This window comes from Pelophylax lessonae (genome assembly GCF_965119305.1).
Source record: "Pelophylax lessonae genome assembly, chromosome: 7".
NCBI classification, from domain to species: Eukaryota; Metazoa; Chordata; class Amphibia; order Anura; family Ranidae; genus Pelophylax; species Pelophylax lessonae.
The window spans coordinates 64,868,835-64,892,084 of NC_138774.1; the positions used below are offsets into that span (position 1 = coordinate 64,868,835).

The window sequence follows — 23,250 nt, forward strand, 5'->3', positions numbered from 1 at the left end:
CCCTTAACATAAAATAAGGGGCACGCTGATGGGCACATTTTATGTTAGGGGGCACTCTGATGGACACATTTTTTTTTTTTTTTTTATGCGGCACTCTAATGACCACTACAAAATATGCCCATCAATCTGCACACTTTAAAAACCTCCCATCAGCTTTAAGTGCAGCTTTGAAGTTGGGGACCACATTGCTTTCTCCCCTTGTGCTCCACATACCTGGAGCCAGGAGCTGAGCCAGAAATGGGGCGTGCACATAATGTCACGCCCCAACTCGCTGCCTGGCTGAATGGGAGCCGCAGTCAGGAGCAGGGGGCGGGGCGCGCGTGATGTAACGCCCCCTACTCGCGGCCCGACAGGACACCGGCCGGGAGCCGCAGTAGGAAGGGGGCGTGTGGCAACACACAGCACGTCACTGGTTGCTGGGACACCCACGGTCCCAGCAAACCAATGACTGAATACAGGAGGCGGCCTCGCGGTCCGGGCGAAAGCATCGTGCAGTCCGCCAGTGGACCGCGGGCCGCCATTCAGTGACGGCTGCTCTAGAGGAACCCTAGGACGCCACAGAACACTGATTGAGAAAAGCTGCTCTAGATACTTCAGTTCTACACATAGGTAAGTTGGAAGTTGACTTGAAGGGGGACACAAACAGGTGATTTCTAGCTTTTCCAGAACCTAGAAGTGTTTACAAGTGAAGACCAATGTGACTTATCCACTCATCTTTGTAATGGTCCATAGAGCAGTTACAAGGCCTAATACTAATTATCTCTTTGTCTTGTTAAATTGGTGTTATCTTACCTTTGGAATGAAGTATCCTCTGAATACTGTATCTTTGGATGTGCATCGAGGAAGACTGACTGGCAGCACATCACAAACCCTAATAAGTTCATAGATAGTGGCCTCTGTATATGGCATTTTACTTCGGTCAGCAATGGATGGGAGTCGGTCTCTTCCAATAACACGGTCAATCTCTTCTTGCATTTTCTCTGTACCAGGAAATAGTATGGAATAAAAAAAATAAAAATAAAACAAACTATGTATTGCTTGTGACATTCTGAACCCCCTGAATATCCCACAATTTCATATTTATTTAAGTATGGGGGGGGGGGGGGGGTTTAGGGTAGTGGAGGTGTGGTTTTAGAATACAATCAAGGTCTATAGCAGTGGTTCTCAACCAATGGCCTTGGCCTTCCTTTTCCTGGCCTCAAGCCAGTTGCTAGTCCCCTAACGCAGTGTTTCTCAACCTTTCTTTAGTGGAGGCACCTTTAAAATTATAGACAATCTCAAGGCACCCCATTCTAAAATGTAAAAAACGATTCTAATAGTTTTACACAATGCAGCAACATTCACACATAGGACACCCAACATTAGAGGTGATTTACTCTTTTCTACTCTTTTCCTACATCATTTGATGTAGGAGGATTTGATTAATCTCTGTGTATCCCCTAAGGATAGAAACTTCACTGGGTATATGTAAGGGTTTACAACTACTTTAAATGCCTGGAGTTCAGCATTAAAGTGATTGTAAAGTCTCATTTTTTTTTGGCAATAATAACAAACATGTCATACTTACCTCCTCTGTTCGGTTGGTTTTGCACAGAGCAGCCCAGATCCTCCTCTTCTTTCTCGGGTCCCTCACCGGCGCTCCTGGCCCCTCCCTCCTGCTAAGTACTCCCACAGCAAGCAGTTTGCTATGGGGCACCCGAGCAGGTTCACTCCCGAGCCGCTGCCCTGCTTATCCATTTACACACAGGCCCGCCACCCCACCCCCTCTCTCTCCTCACTGGGAGAGCTGAGGCTCTCGTGCACATTGCTGGATCGAGAGGGGGGCTGCAACACACCGAAGGTTTTTTACCTTCATGCATAGAACGAGCATTTAGAATGACTTTAACCACTTGCCGACCAGCCGCAGTAGTTATACTGCAGTAGGTCGGCTCTGTTACGCGAAACAGCAAACCTGTGCATAGTTTCTTGTGGCTGATAGTGGGGGCGCGCGCCACTGGTAGGTGCCGATTGGCTAGAGGGGGAGCCAATCAGTGGGTCCAGCAGAAGCAATGTCCGCCAGTCACCCGCGATTGCTCCTCATGGAGACAGAATGGCGGTCTGCAGATGTAAACAAGGCAGACCGCTGTTCTGTCAGTTATGAACACAGGGATCCTGTGTTCCTCCTATTTAGTTGTTCATCCAGTAAGTAAATCCCCCACACAGTTAGAAAGCACCCCCTAGGCACACATTTAACCCTTTGATTGCCCACAATGTTAACCCCTTCCCTGCCAGCGTCATTAGTACATTAAGAGTGCATATTTTTAGCACTGATTACTGTAGTAAGTCCCATCAAAAGTGTCAGTTAGATGTCGGATCTGTCCGCCGCAATGCCGCTAAAAAAATGCTGATCACCGTCATTACTAGTAAAAAAAATAAATAAATAAATAAATAAATATAAAATTACATAAATCTTTTCCCTAGTTTGTAGACTTTTGCGCAAACCAATCAATATACACTTATTGGGATTTTTTTTTTACCAAAAATATGTAGTAGAATACATATTGGCCCAAAATGATGAAAAAATTTGATTTTTTTTATTGGGAATGTTTTATAGCAGTAAGTGAAAAATATTGTTCTTTTTTTTTTTTTCAGAATTGTCGCTCATATTTTGTTTATAGAACAAAATACGATCAAATACCACCAAAAAGAAAACTCTATTTGTGGGGAAAAAAAAGACATCAATTTTATTTAGGTACAGCGTCACATGACCGCGCAATAGTCAGTAAAAATAACGCAGTGTCGTATTGCAAAACAAAAACGGCCTTGTCATTAAGGGTCCCTAAGTGGTAAAGGTTTTAGAATGAAATTATGAGTTCACCTGCCACCTCCGGGTATTTCATGAGCACCAGGAATCCATATCTCAGGTTAGTGCTGACCGTCTCGGTTCCTCCAAACAGCAGGTTGTGAATCGTTCTGGCCAAAGATTTGGCGTAGAATGCGGTGTCTGGATTTTCCTCTTCCTTTACATGCAAAAGTGTTTAAAGATGTTAAAGCTATGTATACAAGCTTGTGTAAAATATTTATATTGGTCTTTATAAACAATAACCTAACCAAAATGTTTAATTTTTTTTAGACTTTCAAAAATAAAATCATTTTGGGGTCAATTCACTTAGAGATAAATACAGCATGAGTTTTTGAGCTAAAAAATTTATTTTGAATTCATACTTACCTGTAAAATCCATTTCTTGAAGTACATCACGGGACACAGAGCCATAAATCATAACATTTGCGTTCTATAGCCACCTATAGGTGAAGGACACTGGCAACCAATCAGAATTGATGACCCCCCCATATAACCCCTCCCACACAGGAAGTACCTCAGTTTTGTAGCAAGCAATAAACGACCCCATAGAAGAGGGGAGGGACCTCTGTGTCCCATGATGCAGTGGTCCTCAACCCTGGCCTACAGGGCCCACTAACAGGCCAGATTTTCAAGAAAACTGAAATACATCCCAGGTGATATCATTTGCTGCTCAGTGATTGCAGTACTCTAGTCTGCATCTCCCCAAGGTAATACCTAAAATCTGGCCTGTTAGTAGGCCCTGTAGGCCAGGGTTGAGGACCACTGCCATGATGTACTTCAAGAAATGGATTTTACAGGTAAGTATGAATTAAAAATCCATTTTTCATTTCGTACATCAGGGGACACAGAGCCATAAATCATAACATATGGGACGTCCCAAAGCAATGCATCTGAGGGGAGGGGGACACCAAAAATAGCACCCTTCACCTATAGGTGGCTATATAACCCATACAGGGCTGCTGATAGGGGGGGACCACCAGCCCTCTTGTAGGGGGCCCGAGTTCACAGGGGGGGCCACACAGGGAGGGGGGATAAGTGATGGACAACAAATACAGAAATCTTCCTCCAGCACCTGAATCTGATCTGTCCCTCTCCCTGCTATCAGCTTTTATCTGTTGAGAAAGAGACAGTTGTCCCTCACTAATCCCCCTCCCTTGTGTGGGCCCCCCCCTCCCAGCACTGGCTCTAATGTTATCTCTGCTCAGGAGTTTATTTGTAAATTGTAACTTTGTTTCTCTCTCTCTCTGACTCTCTGATCACTGAGCTCCAACTGCCCAGACTGAATATTTTTCTCATCTCATCTTCTTTTTTATTTAACATAGTTTTTTTTTTTTAGATTTAGCAGGAATTATGCAAGTTATGTTATATTTGTGTCTGATAATAGTGATTTTGTTGTAATTTTAGCTAAATATATCTTTAATATTTTCTTGGGGGGCCCTGCCAGGTAGTCTGTACGGGGCCCGGCGATTTCTAACAGCAGCCCTGAACCCATATGTTATGACTTATGGCTCTGTGTCCCGTGATGTACAAAAATAAATAACTTTTCACAATTTTTTTTAATAAGGGCTAACACTGCACCAAAAAGCACCCAGCAATATTTTGAAACTAAAAAAACATTCACAAAACGATATCCCTCTGATGAAATGTTACAATTTTTTTACATTACCTGAGAAGAACATTTTCACACTGATACGTTGTATACTTTTCACTTCCTGGCCAGTGCAGAGTTCCTCTAATTGTTATTTTTCACATTTTTCAAATACCGCCAGCAAACACTAGGTGATAACGAATGTGTGTGTTTTTTTAGTCAATTGACTTTAATGATTTATCTAATTTTTTAGCGTTATTTATCTCACCATTTAACAAATGTGCAGTATTTACCTTTACATTTGATATTTTACTTACTATATCTCATGCAATATTTCCAAAAGATTAGTCATATGACCTTCATATCGCATGCGGTAACCTTTAGTGAATTGACCCCAATGTATAAATACATAGTTACATTGGTCCAGCTTTAATCAGTGTAATTATGCATGTGCCATACTTTTATTATCCAGAAGAAGGAAAGGGGAGCCGCTTACCATAAAAGCCATTCTGGGTTTATCAAAGCAAAGGCATCTTTGTCTTTATTTAAGCCTCTGAAGCAGTCGGCCTCCCGGCGAAACCGGTCAGGCAGATGCCCTTATGATAGGCTCATTCCTATCCCCCTTATGCTGTCTGTTCTCATGGGAGCCTTGGATCAGCAGTGGATGGATCCTTTTTAGACTGTTTTGACCCCTGAGAGGAAACCAGCCTTATTGCGGTTAATGATGAGTATCTATTTCCATTTCTCCGTATTTATGAACAGCAATGGAAGTATGTGTATATCTTTGGAATCAGGATCAGGATTATAGCTATCCATTCTTTCCTTAAAGACTGTTGGAACTCAAGACATATCTTCTAAGCATTGTATAAAGAAAATTGCCGTAAGATATGAGCCACATCCCTATATGTTGCCAAACCAATATAAAAAATAAAGTGGGGCTTTAAAGGCTCAAGTGAGGTGGTCAAAAGACTTAAACGCCACACAATAATTATTAAAAATACATTTTATTAAGTATCAATCAATAAAAAAGGCATAAACCATGCTTAAAGACACACATATATAATAGACACATATATTTTTTTAAAATTCAGAACACTAAGTAGGTAACCAGATGGTACAAGTCTCAAGAAAGTTGGATATGGTCCCTGTGTTGCCAACGCGTTTCGCTTGACTTCGCTTCTTCAGGGCTTAGGGCAGAGACCAGAGAACCAGCTAGTGTTCTATAGATTATATAAAGAGTTTCAGTAAGTATACGCATATACAGATATATATATGTATAAAGTATATACATTATATGCACATGACATTATGGCATTTAAGTCATAGAAAGATAATTACAATTACTTTGTTAATAGAACATGTGTTACATAGTGACCCAAGCTGACGCAGATCAATGATCCGGACACAATATATAGGGAAACAATAATATATCTGAGTAGACGTGGACCATATATCCAAATTATAATACTGTGAGACGTATCGGTACATCTACTGTGTAGTAGGTGGTGCACTCATTTTCATTTGGTTATAAAGATAATTCATATAGGTCCCAAAGCACACTTAGTATCTGACAATTCGGACACCACCATGGGAGAACATCAATATTATTTCCTGGTTCAGAAATGTAAAAAGGAAAAAAGGGAACTTTGTAACGGCATAATCCATAATTAGCGCTATATATAGGTATTATAATGGTAAGAGGAGATTTTTAAAAATACCTTCACATTGGTGCAAAATAATTTGGGCAGGCAATCCTTTATAGATAGTACATAAGGTACCCAGGTATCCAAGTCTTCCGTACTGTTATATAGACTAGGAACGCTAAATGCGATAATCCCGGGTGTCCATATCTATATGGGGGGGACTTGCTGGCTTAAAATATAAAACGTAAAAGAAAGGCCTCAATATTTAAAAATGCCAGATAAGTAGCACATAGAATGCCACCCATTGATCTGTGACTCACCCCTTTGTGTATCCTCTCGTAGCGCAGCCTGCCTATCTGAGTGATGTGGATCACCCTCTCTTGTAGGCGGAATTCCCCACCAAAACAATCTCGGCGTCCGTGACCCGGAAGTCCTACATCGGGTATAGTAACCCGGAAATGATACCAGCGTCATATCCTGCCAGATGCTAGATGGATTGTCCCGGAAGTGATGCAACAGAGCCCACAGTAGGAGGCTCAAATAAGTGAGAGCGGAAGTATGGTTATCACAAGAGATACCATTTGTCGTGGTGCCCGCAATGGAAGTGTCGTGGTGCCCGCAATGGAAGACTCCAATCCGTGAGGGCGGAAATATAACTGCCACTGACGGCAAAACAATGTCCCCAATGGGGGACCGTATCACCCAAAGGCAGAAGCACACTCACTATCCTACATTGCAGCCACCACCAAAAAATAAAATAAATAGAAGATAGCCGCCTAAGCATGCATCCTAATCACAACAGGGGGTATCAAGTACCCAAGGTCCATCATTAATGTCCCGGGGAAGAGAGGGGGGGGTTTCCAAAGTCATCAATTATGCAAGCACATAACCGGGTCACAACGCCACTGCGAACATTTATAACGGGAAGAATTCTTTCTACTATAGGTTGGATTATGACATGGCAAGAACCATATCCCCACTTCACAAGTGGGCATCCCAATAAAGAGGAGAAAAACGGGGGTACAGAGGACCAGGGTCAGAGCTTCTAGTCTCTGACTATTGAAAGCCATAGATAGTGCCCGAATATCGTATATGAGAAAAATCAATTAAATAGAGGAAATATGAGAATGAAGATGACGAATTACATTAAAGCTCCGGCTGTTTTGCATCTAGGGTTCGCGTGCAACACAGGTTCTTTACATAACCATTCAATATGTGAGCATACATTACTTGATATAATATTTACTTCATATTTGAATTTATTTCTCTTAACGAGAAAGAATGAATTCGCTACAGGGGGAAAAAGAAAAGGAAAAGAAAAAAGGGGGGGGGAAAGGAAGGGTGGCAGAAACAGAAATGATGACCAAGGAGAAGAAAATAGAGACTAGACTCAAAATAGCTGATGAGGCAGACCATTAGTAAAACAGTATTCTGAAAGTACAAAAAAGACAAAGGGAATGTTGAGTAGCATCCCTCTAGATGTATCATGTATTGGGGCCAAGGCACAGATAATGCCCTGAATCCAATAAGCGTGTGATTGAATACTGATGGAGTGTGACGTGTATTCATAAGAAGGGTTTAAAACGAATACATTTGTTCAACCGGGGATAATGGGTGGCTCCCAAATCGAAGATCCACCTCATTTCCCGTGCCAATACTTGCTTATCTATGTCATCTCCTCGTCCATCTTGTGCCACCACATCTAAGATGGTAAATTTTATATAAGATGAGTCATATCTGTGCCTTAGTCCCACATGACCACCTATAGGTGTATTTATTAAGCCATTATGAATGTACGATATGTCATCATCTATTCTCTTCCAAAAAGGTCTAATCGTTTTCCCGACATAGAACGCGCCGCATTTGCAGAGCATTATATATACGATGGCTGATGTTTGACATGTTACGTGTTTATTGATGTACCTCAGTTTGCCCGAGGGCAGTTTGAATGAATTGCCTTCTTTTATCCATGGGCAGGATTTGCATCCTCCACATTTATATAGTCCCTTTGGTTGGGCATTATGTATCGGTCTCATATAATGGCTGTGTACTGTGTGATCTCTGAGGGACTTCGATCGTCTGAAAGTTATGTTGGGAGTTGAACTCAAATATTTGCTTAGAATCGGATCCATAGTAAGCAGATTCCAGTTCCTATTCAGGATCTTTCTAATTTCCTCATGCTGCATGTTGTATGTAGTAATAAATCTAACAATGTTATTATCCTCTTTTTGTTTTTTCTTTTGCATCCTCCACATTTATATAGTCCCTTTGGTTGGGCATTATGTATCGGTCTCATATAATGGCTGTGTACTGTGTGATCTCTGAGGGACTTCGATCGTCTGAAAGTTATGTTGGGAGTTGAACTCAAATATTTGGTTAGAATCGGATCCATTGTAAGCAGATTCCAGTTCCTATTCAGGATCTTTCTAATTTCCTCATTCTTAAGAAAAAAACAAAAAGAGGATAATAACATCGTTAGATTTATTACTACATACAACATCCAGCATGAGAAAATTAGAAAGATCCTGAATAGGAACTGGAATATGCTTACTATGGATCCGATTCTAACCAAATATTTGATTCCTGGGACAATCCATCTAGCATCCGGCAGGATATGACGCTGGTTTAATTTCCGGGTTACTATACCCGATGTAGGACTTCCGGGTCATGGACGCCGAGATTGTTTTGGCGGGGAATTCCGCCTACAAGAGAGGGTGATCCACACCACTCAGATAGGCAGGCTGCGCTACGAGAGGATACACAAAGGGGTGAGTCACAGATCAATGGGTGGCATTCTATGTGCTACTTATCTGGCATTTTTAAATATTGAGGCCTTTCTTTTACGTTTTATATTTTAAGCCAGCAAGTCCCCCCCATATAGATATGGACACCCGGGATTATCGCATTTAGCGTTCCTAGTCTATATAACAGTACGGAAGACTTGGATACCTGGGTACCTTATGTACTATCTATAAAGGATTGCCTGCCCAAATTATTTTGCACCAATGTGAAGGTATTTTTAAAAATCTCCTCTTATCATTATAATACCTATATATAGCGCTAATTATGGATTATGCCGTTACAAAGTTCCCTTTTTTTCCTTTTTTCATTTCTGAACCAGGAAATAATATTGATGTTCTCCCATGGTGGTGTCCGAATTGTCAGATACTAAGTGTGCTTTGGGATCTATATGAATTATCTTTATAACGAAATGAAAATGAGTGCACCACCTACTACACAGTAGATTTACCGATACGTCTCACAGTATTATTATTTGGATATATGGTCCACATCTACTCAGATATATTATTGTTTCCCTATATATCGTGTCCGGATCATTGATCTGCGTCAACTTGGGTCAGTATGCAACACATGTTCTATAAACAAAGTAATTGTAATTGTCTTTCTATGACTTAAATGCCATAATGCCATGTGCATATAATGTATATACTTTATACATATATATATGTGTATATGCGTATACTTACTGAAACTCTCTTATATAATCTATAGAACACTAGCTGGTTCTCTGGTCTCTGCCCTAAGCCCTGAAGAAGCGAAGTCAAGCGAAACGCGTTGGAGACACAGGGACCATATCCAACTTTCTTGAGACTTGTACCATCTGGTTACCTACTTAGTGTTCTGAATTAAAAAAAAATATATGTGTCTATTATATATGTGTGTCTTTAAACATGGTTTATGCCTTTTTTATTGATTGATACTTATTAAAATGTATTTTTAATAATTATTGTGTGGCGTTTAAGTCTTTTGACCACCTCACCTGAGCCTTTAAAGCCCCACTTTTTTTCTATATTGGTTTCATATCTTCTAAGCAGCTGCTGAAATCACCTTTATTGTTCAAGTGAGGGATAATTTCTCTCTAGATTGGAGATTCCTATATATATGACTTTCTGTATGATCAGTAAGTGGGGACACACTTCAAGGTCATGTGTGAGGGAGGCATAAGGATCGTGACTGTGACTCTATGCATTTATATTATATTATCAAATGTCTCCTCTAGACCACTGTGAATATATGTAGCTTTACATAGCTTACTGAATGATAATCACATGATTCATGAGTAGGCTAGTCCATGTGAGCAGGAATCGATAGATCCATTACAGCTGCCTTTATTTCACATCAACATGCTATGGGCATTTTTCTTTACACTCTGTGAAGAATCCAACAGGCCAGTCAATTTTGAACACCTTTTCGTAATCATGGAAATCATATGGAGTGTGTATCTACCTCTTCATTGAATGGAACAATTTCTGGAGAGTGGTATATCCAATGGAATAAGTCTCTTTCTCAATCACATTCTTACCAGCAGTTTCCCTCCAAATGGACACTTTGGTTGCTTTAGGCATATAATTATATATATATATATATATATATATATATATATATATATATATATATATATGTATATTTGTGTTATGCAGCTCACAGCATTTTCTGATCCTTGAAAAATCATCATGTATTCAGCTGGTTTATCCTCTGAATCACATCTGTGTTTTCATTAACTTAGTATACGTTTTACAAGAACTCAATTCAAGCTTCCTGTACTCTCTACAATGTTTGTTGTGTGGAGGGTGTGAGAGGCAGACGGCTGAACACCATTTTCCTGATGCCAACATGGCAGTATACACATGATATAGCTCCGCCCCTATATCAACCCACAGGACCTGTTTAAATCTATAAAAGCATGAGTGAGAGCAATCTCCCCATTCTCCTTTTTGTCCTCAAAAGCTCTTACCTGTCGACTATGTCAGAGTCCGCTGGGTTCAGCCTCTCTCAGATCGCAGTCCCACATCTTAGGCTGCTAAAGGCGCCGATAAGGTGGGGAATCCCCTTTTGGTGTTTTTTTGGGGTAAGGAGTTCTCTTTGTAGAGTCAGTTTCCCTCCTGTGAGTGCCATGTTGTGAGATCTGTTTACAGCACCAGGGGCAGCATGTGTGATCTATCTCTTCTCATGGGTTTATTTTTCTGCTCGTTTCCTCAGTACTGTGGACAGTGTTTTTTCCCCTTGTATTTTTCTCCTGGTGTATTCAAAATACATTTCCTGGTTGTCTAATGGCTCCCCTTCCCTTCTGGGAGCAGTGAGGAGGCTCAGAGGTCACGGGCGGCTTTGGATAAGGGAAAAAAGGCTGTTTCCCTTATCCAAACCTGAATTTTAATTAATTTCAGCAGGGCAACAGGGTGAGGCCTAATTGGGCGCCCTATTTAGACATCATCCGTTAGGTCCACAAAACTGGATCATTGTTATCACGGATGCCAGTGCAGCAGGGTGGGGTGCCACCTGCAATCTACACAAGATCCAGGGCATATGGGAATTCCCGTCAAGCAATGCTGAACTCTGTAACGGCAAAAAGAGCATTATGGCTGAAGCCTTGGGCAGCAGATCTGTCGTCAAAACAGAACTGCTGCAAACTCCCCTTTGACAGAAAAGCCCTATTTGGTCAGAAGCTGGAGACGGCCATCTCCAGGCTTATGGGCGGAAGATCCTCTCTTCTCCCCCAAGACAGGAGAGCCAGGAGGCAAAGGGGACTTCCCTCTAGAGCTATCCCGAATATTTTTCGAGATTTCGGGAACAAAAGGTACTCAAGCCACTTTCCTCAGAACTCAAAGGAATAAGGACCCTACGGCTCCCCTGGCCACCCAAAAGCCCTTTTGACGCCACCCCAGTCCAAGGGTAAATGGTGGGGCAAGACTGCTGGGGTTCGCTGAGGTCTGGCAGGACAATGTCCAAGACCGATGGGTTCAGTCCACGATACGACTAGGCCACTATTGGTCATTCAAGAGACAGCCCCCCCAAATATTCGTTTGTGACCACCAAAACATCCCAGTCCTCCCTGAAATTGACATCTTTGCAGGAATATATAGATATCCTGCTACATCAAATGGCAATTATAACAGTTCCTATCTGTCAAAGGTTTACGGGGTTCTACTCTCCTCTGTTTCTGGTCCAGAAGAAGACAGGAGGTTTCAGACCAGTAATAGAACTCAAGAGGCTAAACAAATTGATTAAATTGGAGAGATTCAAGATGGAATCTCTCAATACCATTATCCAGATCATTCAGCCAGGAGATTGGATGATATCAGTGGATTTGCAGGACGCATACCTACACGTCCCGATACACCAGGATTATCAAAAATTCCTCAGGTTCGCAGTAGGGGACAGGCATTTCCTAGTTTGCATGCCTTCCCTTCGGGCAATCAACATTCCCACGAACCTTTACCAAGGTGCTGATTGCAGTTCTAGCACCCCCCAAGGGGCTCAGAGTCCATCACTTTCTGGCCAACATTATTCTGGTAGCCCAAAATCTGGATCTCTTGCAGCAACAAAGAGATCTGCTCCTGTCCACCTTAAGGACATTCGGCTGGATTATAAACCTGCAGAAGAGCCAACTGCAACCTACGTGGAACATGGTCTACCTGGGGGCCCAATTCAACACCCAGGATGCCCACCCATATGCGCTCCGATCACGCTGCCATTAACTCCACTTCTCCTGATACAGGAAGGCATCCTACATCCGAATCCATCCCGGCTGGCCCTAGCGGCTTGGAGATTGAAAGGCAAGGGTTACGGGACTTAGGATGTACCCCAAAAGTCATAAAAACATTACAAAGCTCCAGAAAGGGCTCTACAAATGCCATATACATCAGGATATGGAATAGGTTCACAAATTTTGCGACCGGTCGTCAATTCGACCCTAGCAGCCCTAGCGTTGCACAGATACTGTCATTCCTACAAACAGGACTAGATCTGGGTCTCGGCCTGAGTTCTTTAAAAGTCCAAGTCTCGGCCATCTTGGCCTTTACTCAAGCAAAATGGGCAGCAAATCCATTGGTGGAGAGCTTCATGAGAGCAGTGATCAGATTGCGCCCTCCTAGAAAAAATAGATTTCCTCAGTGGGACCTGACGTTGGTACTAAATTTTCTGGCAAACCCTCCTTGCGCTCCTACGCAGAACTGTTCACTATGGAACATCACCTTGAAGACTGCCTTCTTGATCGCCATAACCTCAGGCGGGAGGGTGTCAGAGCTCCAGGCCTTAGGAGCTACAGACCCCTATACGACATTCTTTCCGGACAGAGTAGTATTGAGGCCACTCAATCACTTTGTACCTAAAGCAGCCTCTATGTTTCATCTCACCAATGAATGGGTGCTTCCAGCATTCCCAGAGGAATCAGAGGCTAACATGCAAGAATTGGACATTCCTAAGACCCTGAAGTCCTATCTTCAAGCCACTGCCTCCTTCAGACAATCGGAAAGGCTTTTTGTCCTACCTTCTGGAAGGCTAAAGGGAAAAGAAGCCTCGGCAAGAACAATATCCTCATGGATAGTTAAAACTATTCATAATGCATACAGACCGGCTAGAAAGTCTCCTCCAGAGGTGGTAAGAGCTCATTCAACCAGAGCGGTATCTTCTTCCTGGGCAGCGCATGCAGGGGTATCTCTAGAGACTGTGTGCAGGGCAGAAAGCTGGTCTTTCCACCGCACGTTCCTGAGGCACTACAGGGTGGATCCTGCAGCTCTCAGGAAAGGAAAATTACGGTAAGTATTTGATACAATTTTCCATTTTTCCACCCCTTTTTTCACTTTACACTTTACCAGACAGATAGATACATTCATAGGGGGGAGATGTGAGCAGCATGTGGGCTTTATGGTTTTATTATGTCTTATGTCTTATGTCTCATATGTCATGTTATATGTATATTTTAACTTGTCTTTGTTTAAGATTAAAGGTGCATAAAGATGACCATATGTAGCCCTGTCGCAATTATACAGTCAATTTTCATGGCATATTCATGGCATATATACAGTTGGCCTATGTTTAAGTACATACACATTTTTCATTGATTTGAAATATTTTGGCAAATATTATTACAACTGTGAGGATGTTGAGCTGTTATCCATTTATTTAGTTTTTTTTTGGGTGCTTTGTCTTTACTTTAGCAAACCTAAATTCTATGATTAGCAGCGCTCGTTTCCTTCTACTGGATTATACAATTGCTACATGTTCAGGGGTTCATGACCGTGGAGAGACTGCTCCAGCCATTGGGAAACAAGAGAAGGGAGTGGAGCCTGAAGTGGATCACCATTTAGACTAGCATACTGACTATGCATATGCCATACCTGGCTGATTTCCCTGGAATCTGGAAAAAACTGAAGTACACCCCGCTACTTCAGTGATTACCACTTCCTTTTGGTTCCAGTGTCAAGTTGTTGCTCCGCGATGTGAGGGGCAAGACGTTGACATCATGCTCTCCACCTCATCCAATCAGGAACCACTTTGCATTCCAGTAGCCAGCAAATAGAGGAAGTTGAAAAGAAAAAAATTATAGTAAAATTGTAAATGGTGTGAGGATGTCAAGGTCTTATCTTGCCCTCTTATTGGCAGCCATCTTGGATTTGTGCAGACTGCTGCCTATTATAGACTCTGATTGCATAATGACTTGCCTGCTGCCTGGATGTCGCACAGTGATGATGCTGCACACCTGAATATATATATATCACCTGATGGGTTTCAGTCAATACCCTTGTGTTTGTGCTTCAAGGTGCATCATCGCTAGCAGTCTTCTGTTCTCCGTGTTCCTCCGTATATATGACCTGCCTTGGCTGACGACTCTCCTGGCTCTCAACCGGGCATCGACAGACTACCCGATTCTAGACTCGACCCCGGCTTGGATGCCTACCCTGCTTCTGGACTTGACCCCGGGTTGATCCTTCTCCCACTTCCTCAATCTTGCTATGTTTTTTATTATTTGCTCTAATAAACTGCTCTATTTTACCTGCATCCCTGTATGGTTTGGTTTCCTGGCACCCTGACAGTACACAAGGGCCATGAATCCTGACGATGCAGGGACTGCTATGCTCCCCATACTGGTTACCAGGCTCGATCAACAAGATCACCTTTTGAAACAGTTCGCTCAGGTGTTGCAGAAGTTTCTTGCATGCACAGCGCACCTCGTTCCTGGTGCTGCTAGGCCGGTGGTTCCTCCTGTTGTTGCACCTGCTGTGGCTCCTGCAGTTGCAGCTGGTGTCGCTGTTACCAGAGGGATGACTGGTTCAGCCCCCCTCACTCAGCGCTATGGGGATGAACCGAGTCAGTGTCGTGGCTTCCTAAACCAAGTGGGCATTTATTATGAGATGGTTTCTCGTCCCAGTGGTCTCCGTTTCATTCAGCGTTTCTTTGGGTTTGCCAACTACTATTGGAAATTTATCAGGAACTTTTCCTCTTTGGACATTTCTCTTCGGCCAAACCAATCTCAGATCTGAGAAGGGCAACGATTCCCCTTTGGGCGCCTGCTGCCATCCAAGCTTTCGAGGCCCTCAAGTCTGCTTTCGTTTCATCTCCAATTCTGTCTAATGCTGTCTAACATACATCAAACATGAATAAAAACGAGGCCCAAAAGTCCCTTGGTAAACATTTAATAAATTGAATCGCACTAACAGGAAAATTCTTAAAAACAAGCAGTGGAAGTACAAATAAATCTGATCCTCTTGTCAGCTCTACGAGATAGCAGTGGTTGATGTCAGTAGTGTAAGGTTACTCCTTACAGCGGGGGCTGTTTTTAAGAATTCATCTGTAAGTGCGATTTGATTTATTAAATGTCTAGTTTATATACAGTACGCACTTATATGTTTTTTTTATTCCTATATACCTACATTTGCTGGCTGGTTGAGACACCATTCCGCCGGACAAACGGGAGGCACGATTGGTCCTTTTATACAGGGGATTGCTATTCATAAAGCTGTGAGCAGGATCATCTTCCACTCTGATGGAATAAAGTGTGTTTGACCTGCTGGTAATACAGAGGTCTTACAGTGAAGTGAGTGCATTTGATTGCCTATTGGTGAAGGGATTGTCATCTGAAGTAGATATGGTTTCTGGCATCCTCTCTCTCACCTATCATTGGACTATACTTGTTTACCAAGGGACTTTTGGGCCTCATTGTTATTTGTGTTTGATGTATATTAGACACAGCATTTATTGCGCTGCCCTGTCTTTTGAATTTTTGTATCTTTTCTAGGCTTAGTGATGTTCCTAGTGTAGCAGAGCATCCCAGAGAGAGCCGGGAAAAGTCCTGTTCGGGGTTTATACATTCCCCAGGCACCTCTCATACACCTTTAGGGATCTCTGATCCATGATCCAGTTCGGATCTTGGTCCTCTCCCCCAGGCCAATTTAAACTCACCTGAGACAGACAGCCAGTGTTCTCTCAGCCTGGGAAAACAGACAACGTTTGTCTATGAGAGCAGAAGGTCGGTAAAACTGTCAGATTGTGTCTGTGGAAGCTGACAAGTGGTAGGCTTGCTCAGCCTGTTAGTGAGAGCCTGCTTTGTGTGGAGTAAGCGCCGAGACACGGCTAGGTTTTTGTTTTGTTATTATTTCTCCTGCTTGTTTTTCCTTAAAGCACTGTACAGCACTTGTATATAGACTTGTATATGGCAACAATAAACACCGCACTGTTTGTCACTACCTTACTATATTTGGTATCTGTGCCTGAAAGACTGCTCATCCCAGGGAGCTTTGCACCTGCTACCTGTTCCCCAGCTTACACTAGTTTAGCGTTCAGCTTGCAATAGGAATTTATTAGGTCTCATTGTTTGCACTGTTTTTTGTTTTAATTTACCCTTACTTCCTTGTGGGTTCTACTCCAAGAAGCTGTCTCCATATGAATGCAATTATGAGATTGGAGACAGAGAGCTCTTGGCCATTATTCTGGCTCTCAAAGAGTGGAGACAGTTGCTCGAAGGTTCTTTGGTTCTAGTTCTCATTCTCACTGATCATAAGAATCTGACGTATCTTAGAGGCCAAGAGGCTCACACCCCTTAAGGCCAGGTGAGCCTTTTTCTTGTCTCTTGTTAACTATTAGGTCTTCTATTTGCCCGGCTCCAAGAATGTTAAGGCTGATGCCTTGTCTCGCCAGTATTCTGAGTTGTCCAGGAAGGACTCCGTGCCAACACCGTTCATAACTTCAGATCATATCCTGGCTGCCATTTGCACCAACTTAACCTCTCCTCTTGGGGAACAGATCTTGGCTGCCCAACCTGATGCTCCCACTGAGAGACCTGCTGGCAAATGTTTTGTACCTGAGGGTTTGCTCATCAGACTGTTGCGCACATACCACAATTCCAAGATTGCTGGTCATCCTGGTAAGAACCAGATGTCCTGGGCTATTTCCCGTTAGTTCTGGTGGCCATCTCTCCGCACAGATGTTGCTGCGTATGTGGCTGCTTGTTCGGTCTGTGCCCAGAACAAATCTCCTTGGCACCTTCCCTTGGGCCTACTGCATCCCATTCCCAATGGGGAGTGTCCCTGGTCTCACCTGGCCATGGATTTTATTGTGGAGCTTCCTGCATCTCGAGGTTACACGGTTATCCTCATGGTCGTCGACCAGTTCTCAAAAAATGTGCCACTGTGTTTCATTCAAGCGGCTGCCTACCGCTCAGGAGCTTGCCTCAGTGTTTGCCAGGGAGGTCTTCCGTTTACACGGGTTGCCTAAGAAGATTGTCTCGGATTGTAGGAGCCATTTTGTCTCCAGGTTCTTTTGCTCCCAGTTGGGTATTCGACTTGCCTTCTCCTCAGCCTACCATCCGCAGTCCAATGGTGCCACTGAGCATTCCAACCAAGCTCTGGAGCAATTTCTCTGCTGCTATATCACTGACCATCAGGAAAATTGGGTTGATCTGCTACCCTGGGCGGAGTCTCCCAGGAACTCTATAGTCAACTCGTCTTCCGGAATGTCTCATCTTCCGAACTGCCCGAGTCGTTCTCGCCTCAGGACATCCCAGCTGTGGAGGATCATCTTTGTGCCCTCCGTTCCTCCGTGCAGATTCAAGAGTCTTTTAAGGGTCTCTGCACAGTGTCAGAAGCTCCAGGCAGATAGAGAGTGAGCGAGCCTCTATGTTAAAACTTTTAAAAGTCTATTAAACTGGTACCAACATCCATAAATAATTGTAATAATTAGAGAGAAAGGAGAAGACTATTTCCCCATACAATAGTCTCCAAGAAACAGAAGGGGAAGGCGAGGTGCACGCCTGCCGGGCAGGGGACTACATAAGTGGGCTGATCTGCCTGCTTGTGCCTTTCGGCTAGCCTAGCCAGGGGGAAAGAATGACGCTTTATATCAGGGGTAAGTTCCCACGCACAAGATATCATAGCGGCTCCTTCTTTGACTCCCCCTAATATTGCTGATCTGATTGGCCATTCATTTTTTTTTTTCTTTTGGTTACACTAGAATGGATAATATACCATTTCATTTGAGACCATTAATCTACCTGTGGCTTTTGTACACTTCATCTATACCATCTTGAGGAGTATGAACCATTTGTAAGTTTACTAAATATTGACTTGTATCTATATCTTCCTCTACATGATGATTAGTCCCCTTTTTTTCCCCCTGGCTTATATCATGTTCTTACGTGACTGTCCTAAATAGCAGGTTGGTTTCTTGATGATACCATTGCAATAATGGGTATAAACGCTTTTTTGAGATTTACCCCTTTGATCCAGGTGACTACTGTGCCAATTGGTGAGCAAAAGTATCTCTCATGTCTCCTTTTCCCTGTACTGTTTAACCTCCCTGGTGTTAGGATTCTTTCGGATTTTAGGTGCTGAAAGCGGCACCATTATTTTACATGTAATTCTTAAGAATGAGCAGCCCAAACCAACTATTTACATGATTTTCCTTTTACTGTGCGTTCTTCTTTATAACATCTTGGGTATGATAAAGTTTGAAACACAAAATCATAAATTATAATATAATAAATAACTATAAATAAGTTAAAGTATGTATGTATATATATATATATATATATATATATATATATATATATATATATATATAAAAAGTACAGTAAAACTGCAAGAAAGGGCACTGGGGGGCAAACTAATGTGAATTTATTTTACTCTGTACTGTATCAGTGTGTTTGGTGTGTTTTACTTTTGAATTTGCCGCCGGTTCCACCCCCCTGCGAACGTCACGTCGCAGGAGACGGAAGCTGGGGCACACAGAGCTTCGGGAGGAAGATCCGCTGCCGCACACCGCCGGGATACATCGCTGGATCCCGGTGACAAGGTAAGTAACCCCTCTACCAGGATCCAGCGATCTTCCTAGCAGTACCCCGAGCGGGGTTACCGCTTTTGCCACTGAAATTTAACCCCCGAGCCACAGTCGGGAATACCGTTAAGAAGGTTAAGTTGTGTGCATTGGTGTACATTTACTATTTATAATTGTCCCCCCTTTTACTGTATATATCTTGTGCTTTACTTTCTTCTTACAACTATCTCTCCATTATATTTCTAGAGTATTTATATAATCATCCTTCTGAAGAAGTGGGTTATCACCGCGAAACATGTAGAGGAGCAAGCACACAATGTGGATTTATCATATCACTCTCTAAGCTCACTATTGCGATTGCAATTGGAATTGCAATTGGATATTGTTAATACTCAGCTGGAATTGTTATCAGTTTTTTTCCCTCCTACAAACAAACTGCTATTGTATTCTGGTGGCCTTTGCTCTGGATCTTCCCCCTGGCATGTTTATCTCCAATGTCTTTCACCTGTCAGTTTTTAAGCCACTGGTTTGCAATTGCTATACTTCTTCACTTCCTCACCCTTGTCCCATTCCTGTGGGCAATCATGAGGAGTATGAGGTTAGCAGCATCTTGGATTCTTGTCTCTTCCGAGGTCATGTTCAATACTGGGTTATGGTCCTGGGGAGCGCTCCTGGGTTCCTTCCACTGATGTTCATGCTCCCGCCCTTCTTTACGCTTTCCATGCTTGCTTTCCTCCGTTTTTTGCTCCGAGGAGGAGGGGCCATTGAGGGGAGGGTACTGTCAAGGTCTTACCTTGCCCTCCGGTTGGCAGCCAACTTGAACATCTGCAGACTGCTGCCTCTTAAAGACTCTGTTTGCATCATCACTTGCCTGCTGCCTGGGTGTCGCACAGGGATATTGCTGCACACCTGACTATAGCTATCACCTGATGGGTTGCAGTCCATGCCCTTGTGTTTATGCTCAAAGGTGCATCTTTGCTAGCAGTCTTCTGTTCTCCGTGTTCCTCTGTTTATGGCCTGGCTTGGCTGACGACTCTCCTGGCTCTCGACCCGGCATCCGCAGACGACCTGTCATCGGCAGACTACCCGCTTCTGGACTCGACCTCGGCTTGGATGACTATACGCTTCTGGACTTGACCCTGGCTTGTTCCTGCTCCCACTTCCTCACTCTTTCTGTGTGTTTATTGTTTTGCATCCCCGTGTGGTCTGGTTTCCTGGCACCCTGACAGAGGAGCGGAAGCATTCTCTCTCTAGCCAGGAGGAGAGCAAGGAGAGCTCCTTTCACCTCGGACGACAAAGACTATATCCATTTCAGATCCAATCCATTCATTCAGAAAATGCAAAGCATTCTCTAAATGATGCCTTTGTCGATTAGCCAACCTTCTATGTTCAGTATACAGCAGGGCAGCCGCTTGGCACAGGACCCAGAAGCTAGCGGAGATCACCTGAGTATAGTATCTGTTTCAGTGATTTCCAGCCCCTGGGTGCATCGGCCAGGTATGGTATATACATAGTTATACTGGTTCAAGCTGGATTAATGTAACAATATATACAGTATCTCACAAAAGTGAGTACACCCCTCACATTTTTGGAAATATTTTATTATATCTTTTCACGTGACAACACTGAAGAAATGACACTTTGCAGCAATGTAAAGTAGTGAGTGTACAGCTTGTATAACAGTGTAAATTTGCTCTCATCTCAAAATAACTCAACACACAGCCATTAATGTCTAAACCCCTGGCAGTAAAAGCAGAGATGTATAGTAACGAAGTAGAACTACTTAAGTACTGTACTTAAGTACCGAAATGCGGTATCTGTACTTTCCTAGAGTAGAATTTTTTTCTCCTACTTCTACTTTTACTTCACTACATTTTTTTCGATGATTTCGATACTTCTACTCAAGTATTTTTTTTTTGTGCTGCATAGTTACTCGTTACTTTTAAAAAAATTACCACTGCCAGAACAGTAGATGGCAGGTTGCATAAAGCTCAAAAAAATGTGTATAATGTCATTTGTAAATCAGCACATACGAAAATAAAGGCTGTGTATAATAAAAGCTGCTATACCAAATCTTTCCAATAAAAAGAAAATATGAAACAAACAAATAAATGGTGCTACAGCGCTTAAAGTGCATCAATAAACTACTAACAAACACAGGTTAATCATTTGAATAAATCATTTGAAATAATAAAAACAATATGATGTTCATACTTTTGACTTCTTTCTTTAATAACTACATAACACAGTACTTGTACTTCTACTTTCAGTACTTGAGTAGAAATTTTTTTTCAAAACTACTGGTACTTTTTACTTTTAGTACTTAAAGTGGAGTTCCACCCTATTTTTATACTTACCTCCATCTTCTCGCTCCGGGTCACCTGAAAAAGAAATGGATAATCGCATATTTATTTTTTTTTTACTTACCTCGTAGCGAAGAAAATATACTTACCTTACTTCCTTCTTCCTCCTTCCTCGGCCGCGGCCCGTCGTCACTTCCTGGCTCTGCAATGATTCCTGGGAGCTGGACGTCATAGCTCCCAGGAATCATTGCGCCTGCACCGGCCCCGACGTCAGTTCCGGGTCGCGCGCGTCATCCCCTTCTAAACAGCTTCTGGGCATGCCCAGAAGCTGTGGAGGGGTGACGCGCGCGACCCGGAAGTGACGTCGGGGCCGGCGCAGAGAATCGTGGGACCACAGAAGGCGGAAGAAGACGCCGAAGAGGACGCGCTGGCTTCAAGCTGCCCACATCTGAGATGGCAGCGCTGGACAAGACGTTTGCAAGGTAAGTATTTCGTCTTGCAGGTAAGTGCAACCCGGGACAGATCAGAGGCTAGCCATTGTGGAATGCACTAGCCCTGACTGTCCCGGGGGTATTAAAAAAAAAAAAAACAAATCCAGGGTGGAACTCCGCTTTAAGTAGCAAATTTACTTGCAATACTTAAGTAAAAAAAATGTTGAATACTTTAGTACTTCTACTTAAGTAACTTTTTCTGCGAGCACTTCCACTTCTACTCAAGTAATTTTTTGATCGAGCACTTGTACTTTTACTCAAGTAGAAATTTCGAGTACTTTATACAAGTCTGAGTAAAAGTGAGTACACCCCTAAGTGAACATGTCCAAATTGGGCCCAAAGTGTCAATATTTCGTGGGGTCACCATTTTTTTCCAGCACTGTCTTAACCCTCTTGGTCATGGGGTTCACTAGAGCTTCACAGGTTGCCACTGTAGTCCTCTTCCACTCCTCCATGACAACATCACGGAGCTGGTGGATGTTTAGAGACATTGTGCTCCTCCACCTTCTGTTTAAGGATGCCCCCACAGGTGCTCAATAGGGTTTAGGTCTGAAGACATGCTTAGCAAGTCCATCACCTTTACCCTCCAGCAAGGCAGTGGTTATCTTGGAGGTGTGTTATTAGGTTCAAATACTGCCCTGCTACCCATTCCCTGAAGGCAAGGGATCATGCTCTGCATCAGATCAATGCAAAGTGAAGCTGCGCTGATCAATTGTGGAAAGAAAAAACGTGACTACATATAGTGCCAGTGTGCTGGTATTACAAATAAATATAGGTGTACCATTAAACATAAAATAAGGATTTAAAATAAATAGAAGATAAATAAATGTAAAACGTCTTTCAAACGTGACAAACAGACCCTGTGAAAATCTATATATCCAAACAATGGTAATGTGTACTCAACACATAAATAAATGTGAATGGATACCATAAACCATGGTGCACTAAGGTGATGAAAGTGAACAGAGCATGGTTGAAGATGATAATAAATCAAGAAGTAATGAATGAATAAAATAAATATGATTATAAACAGTCTTGTTATAAAAAGTCCATCAATGTGAATAGTGTATGAAACTTGAGTGGTGGTGAGCACTTCAAAATTGTGGACGGTGTACAAATATAAATAAAACTCCAACACCGGGTGATAGGAACAGAGGATTGGATCACTCTTCCAGGGGTACTACACCCTTACCTTACTGCTGTAATATAACAGCATAAAGTCAAACGCTGGCAGTCCTGGGGTAAATTCTGGGTGGATGTAAGACGTCCTAGAGACTCCAATCATAAGCAGAACACAGACAGGGAATACTGTATA

The 23,250-nt window shown here is 42.7% G+C and overlaps 1 protein-coding gene across 4 annotated transcripts in view; it reads right to left on the reverse strand.

The window, feature by feature from the left end:
* Positions 1–23,250, reverse strand: part of LOC309559457 (cytochrome P450 2F3-like) — a 132,736-nt gene that overhangs the window by 12,739 nt on the left and 96,747 nt on the right. For all 4 annotated transcript variants that reach the window (XM_082262728.1, XM_082262727.1, XM_082262726.1 and 1 more), the window contains 2 exons: positions 2,858–2,999; positions 793–980 (listed from right to left, as the gene is read on the reverse strand). In XM_082262728.1, the coding sequence (XP_082118854.1) occupies positions 793–980; positions 2,858–2,999 (330 nt within the window). The remainder of the gene's footprint in view (positions 1–792; positions 981–2,857; positions 3,000–23,250) is intronic.